This window comes from Belonocnema kinseyi, chromosome 8 (genome assembly GCF_010883055.1).
Source record: "Belonocnema kinseyi isolate 2016_QV_RU_SX_M_011 chromosome 8, B_treatae_v1, whole genome shotgun sequence".
NCBI lineage: Eukaryota > Metazoa > Arthropoda > Insecta > Hymenoptera > Cynipidae > Belonocnema > Belonocnema kinseyi.
Window position 1 is genome coordinate 126,208,426 of NC_046664.1, and position 5,395 is coordinate 126,213,820.

At 31.2% G+C, this 5,395-nt stretch overlaps 1 protein-coding gene across 1 annotated transcript; it reads right to left on the minus strand.

Moving 5' to 3' along the window:
• Positions 1-3,491: 3,491 nt before the first annotated feature.
• Positions 3,492-4,618, minus strand: LOC117178689. The gene is made up of 2 exons (XM_033370117.1): positions 4,268-4,618; positions 3,492-4,151 (listed from the first exon to the last, which is right to left on the minus strand). Exons 1-2 carry the CDS (start codon positions 4,616-4,618, stop codon positions 3,492-3,494), a joined length of 1,011 nt encoding a protein of 336 aa, XP_033226008.1.
• Between the last annotated feature and the right edge of the window lie 777 nt (positions 4,619-5,395).

The following is a 5,395-nucleotide window of genomic DNA, read 5'->3' on the forward strand; positions in this document are numbered from 1 at the left end:
AGAAAATGAGAATTTAAAAAATTTTTAATAATGAAATTATATTGATTTTTAATTTTCGAGGTGATTCGTAAATGAAATATAAATTATTTATTTTATTTAGATAATAAAATAAATACGAAACATATGTGTAGTGGATAAAATCTGTTATTTTCTAAATAATTATCTCAATGTTTTCCTCAAAATTTTTTGGTAATAAATAGTAGCGAATTAAGATTCACATATAACTCACAGGTGTGTCTTTCTCTATATGTACTGTGCTAAACAGTACTGTTGATGAAAATCAGATCATATCTTCAATGCAAGTTGAGAGTTCTTGTAATTTCGCATGCACATTAAGATTTACTTAATTAATGGAAATATTAACCGATTTTCATCCACTTTTTTCATTTCCTTAAACTTATACCAGGAAAATGATTCAGCTAATTAGAAGTTAATTCAGCAATTTCTAAAAGATTTGACTAATTTAAACAGCCTTAAATCTATGACAAGGAAACGGTTATTATGAGTTAATTAATATTAATTATGATTAATTAATGATTAATTAATATCTTATGAAGTAAAATAATAGATTTTTTTATTATAATAATATGATAGCATTTTGTAAAGAATTCTTAATTAATTCTTTATTTGCAACTTAAATTGAAAACGTTAAGCGAATTGGCGAAACATGAAGATATTTTAACGCTTAAAAAGTATTTCCATATCCGACAGAGACATTTGTAAATCCTTTTTAACATCCGCTTTAGAAAATTCAGCTACGTCCTCTTTTTCAACATTATCCGAGTGCGAATATCATGAAATCTGAAAGTAGGAAAATTAGAACATTTATATATTTGATTTAAAATATATCATATTTCTGCGGCGAATATAATTTCTCTTTATTGAATTAAGAATTGATAGGGGCAGACGTCATTTAAGCGAAATTAAAATAAATGTAACATAATAAAAGAATTATTTATTTCAATAAAATGTAAAAAATAATTTTACTTTCTTCATAAAATGTAATAGTTTATATATTTTTAGTACTATAATTTTTGACACATTAATTATTAAAACAAGTAATCATTGTTTATTTCAAACTTTCTAAACATTGAGCCAGAGATGTCCACTTTTTTTCAAAATGGTACACGATGCTACTTTTTATTGAATACTTGTAAAATTTTGGTACATTTCTTCTAAGTTTGAACAAATTTCTATTTATTTAAACAATTTATACTTGCTCAATCAATTTTTTTCAATAACTTAAAAGAATAAAGTAAAATAGAATACAATTATTTTTCTGATTTTATAGTCTATAGAAAGAATATTTTAACCATCTTAAAATGTTTAAAAAAATGCAATTTGTTTAAACAATTATTTTTACAAGCATGTTTTTAAAATCGAATTTTTTGAATTAAACATAATATTTCATGCTTTAGAGGTGTAGTCAATTCTGTTCAGAATGGCCTGTCATTTTTTAAACAATTTTTATTCGTCCAGGCAGATCCAGTTTCGTATAAAAAATGTGGATCAATAATACGAAACAGAAGAATCGAATGTTTGGAAACTGTCTTCTATAATTTGTGAGTACTTTTAGCAAGTACTGGTTTTGTTCCTCATTTCTCGTTATGAAACTATCTAAGTCCAAAGTTTCAAATATTGAAGTTACAAGAAGAAAATCGTTTGCCATATATTTAGATGAATTTCGTACATTTTTTGTGGTTTGTTAATTAGTTTCATTTTGTATTGGAAATTACAATTTTTACATTAAAGAAAACATTCAAATGAAAATGAAAATAACAATCTTCGAAACAAATTTTAATTAACAGCTAAGATATCGAAAGTTAGAGCAATTTATTTAATAAAATTTGTTCTCATTTGTGCCGTAAATGGTTTTTTGAAAAATAAAAAATTACGGGCACAATTGTTGAAAAAAGTTTTGTTTGTTTCTAGATCCGCAACTTCTTACTATAGCAAAAAGAAAGGTTATGCTAGGTGGCTCGAAGTATACACATTTTCGTGCAGGAAATAAAAATTATAAAAACCTGTCTTAAAAAAAAACAAAATCCAAAAAATTTTATTATTTTTAAAAATGTCGAAAAACTAAAACTTGTGCTGAGTTGTGCTCGACAAAAGCAGACATTATCTTTAAAAAAATTACCTGAGATCCACAGTTCTCGTATTAAACCTGAAAATTTAAAACTCAAAAAAACATAAAAGATCCAAAAATAGCCAAATTTTGTCAAAGTGAAAATTTTAATGAGTTGTGCTCGGCCGATGCAGTCGTTATTTTCTATAACAAAAGTGCGTGAGATTAACATTTCTCATATTAAAACTCAAAAAGTAAAACTCAAAAAAAGTACAAAGCCCAAAAATAATCAAATTTCGAAAAACTAACTGGATTTATCGAGCACAATTCAGCATAATTTTTGTTTGTTCAAATTTGTGTTTTTCTTCTTTTTTTAAAATTTTTATATTTTGGGTTTTAATATGATAACTTTTGTTGTTACGTAATTCTATTAGAGAGAATAAATACTGCATTTATCGAGCACAACCCAGCGTACGTTTTATTTTTTCAAAATTTGACTATTTTGAATCTTTTATGATTTTTCAGTTTTACATTTTGAGTTTTAATGTGAGAACTGTTGATCTCGCCTAATTTTGTCACAGGGAATAAAGACTGCAGTTATCAAGCACGACTCAGTACAAGTTTTAGGTTTTCCAAATTTTTAAAATAATAAAATTTTTTGGTTATTTTTTCAACGGTCAGCTTTTTGGAATTTTTCTTTCCTACACAAAATTGTGTATACTTCGAGCCGCCTAGCACAACTTTTGCTTTTACTTTAGTAAAACTTGCAGATCTAGAAAAAAAATTTCAAAAATTCTACCCGTAATTTTTGATTTTTCAAAAAAATGTTTACGGCACAAATTGGCATAAGTTTACCAAAATTTAGCACAACTTTACTTTAAAAAAAATTTTGGGGGTCTACCTTTCGGGACATCTACTTCACGCTATATTTTAAAAATATACTTAATTTTTTAATAATTTTTTCCCAAGATTTGACATTATTCTTGAATAAATCACAAAGAATCATTAGCATTTATAAACTTACTCACAGTACTCAATATTTGAAATTCATCTCCGTCATATTGTTCTTCAGAAATAATATTTTCTTCAGCTCCTCAAAGTTCTCATAATTTTTATTACACTAATCTTCCTTCTTCAAACAAACAGCCGGTGCACAAAGAAAGCGAAAAGCTACTTTGCTCAGTTTCGGAAAACGTCCTGTATTTTTGAACCACTAATCCCTGGGACATTCCTTTTGGTTCAAAAGTTGGTCCAGAAAGAACATATTCAATTCTTCCTTCACTTCGTCTTTTTCATACATTTGATTTTCCTCCTCCCGTCGAACGCCTGCCATCATTTCTTCGAAGCAGCTTTCAAGGGAATCTGGCACGAAATTAGATTGTCCTGTAAAGTTCTCAATTTCTCTTCCTCCTGCAGCTTCATTCTAGATTCTTCCAAACTGATGATTATTGGCCAATTTCACGTGGTATTCTAAACTTCTTAGTATGTCTTCTCGGACTTCCTTTGTGAAAGGGTGTCCTTTATAACGAGGATCCAAAACAGTTGCTAACGAAAAGGATGTGTTTTTCTCCAAGTCATCCAGATGAATACCGATTTCTGTCAGCAGGCTTGTTTGCAGTGACAAACCTAAAATACTGCACTTCCGTTTCTGTATGTAACTCTTTATGAGTACTAGTACAGGTATGATCTCTGATATCATAGATGTCGAAGAAAGCATTTTCGTTCCAACCTTTTCAAATCCATCCTTTAATCCTACCACATCTCCTATGAGCTCCCACTGCAGAGTTGACAACATGTATTGTGTGTTGTCTTCCTCAGCCCACTTTTTTATGCCACTTTCTATGACAATCAGGTGACTTAATATTATCAGAATCGATAAACTCGTCGTAGAACCTCCTTGCATGAAAGTATCGATTGCCCTGTTTACGTGAAGATAACCGGATTGCACGTTTTCATCGTCGAGTATTTTGATTAATTTTAGGCGATCAGCTGGAAACGTTTGAAAATGAGTGAAAAGTTTTGTGCATTCTATCACGACATCTTGCACGTTGCAATTATTTAGAATTCCGTGAAACAAGATTCTCTTAAAAAAAGAAAACACTTTTCCGTGGTGTATTTCCTTTCATCGATTGAAAAGTTAGTGAAAATTGTGTGGACTTTTTCCATTTGGATTGTCCAAATTTTATGAGCTTCATTTACTTTTTCCATTACTTTGGGTAGGCGATCAAGAGTCCCGGAAATGTCAGTCGATGGCAGGAAAACTGAATGTTGCTGAAAATCTGCACTTAGCCAATACACTGTCACTAGTAAGCAAATTTTAGTAGTGACATTGCACATAAATCTACTAACAGTTACACTGATCCATTCACTGTTAATTCCAGACAACACTAATTCAACTTTGTTTCTTATTTTTTTAAACATGCCGGGAATCACTTCCGTGAAAAAAAAAACAGTTTCGTCTGGAAGTTTGTATTGCGGAATGCATTTGGACAACAAACGAATGAAACCTTCTTTCCTCAAGATTGTAGGGTCCTGATCTAAAACAATCATTTTGCCGATTTCTTCGTTCAATTGTAAAGGTCGGGTGTCATTTTCACTCCACTCTTTAACACTTTGTTTGTTTTTTTTTGCTTGTTCCAATTTCAATGTCGTTCGTCTCGCAGTATTTGGAATGGTGCGCAATCAAATGCTCAAACAACGGAGTCGTCGAAGCTTTATGCCCTGAACCTCCACGAGAAACTTTAACACCACACAAACTGCATAAAGCCCTGGTAGCATCGTCATTGCACTCGCGAAATAAACGCCACACAACACTTCTCTTTTGCCCTACACCAGACATTTCACGTTACCGGATTGGAAAAATCAAAATCAAAATAACACAGCGGGTTTCGAATTGAAGTCTCTTGTCAGGAATTTATACAATACACGAAAAGCGATCCTTTGTACTTCGATTCCAAGAAGATACTGACAAGTGACTCAAGAGCAAGAAGGAATTTTCAGAGGTTTGCCAGGTAATGCAAGATAAATTGTAAAGGTATTAGAAGATGGATAGCATTAGCTCCAGATCGGCTATGAGAGGACAGGCTTTGCATTTGCTAAAAGCCGATGGATTTATTGGATTTAATACTTAATGCGCGGTGGGTAATAGGAGTCACTGATTTGACCCCTGATAGTACGCCTACGCCTACGCCTCCTTGGGTCAGTATTTTCCATTCCTCAGAGTAGAGGTCGGACAAACGCACTTAAATCTATTATCTCGTACCTGCGCGATTTTGGATTTACTATCTAGTACCCAGCTCAATTTGACTTTATGTTCTTGTGCGAAAT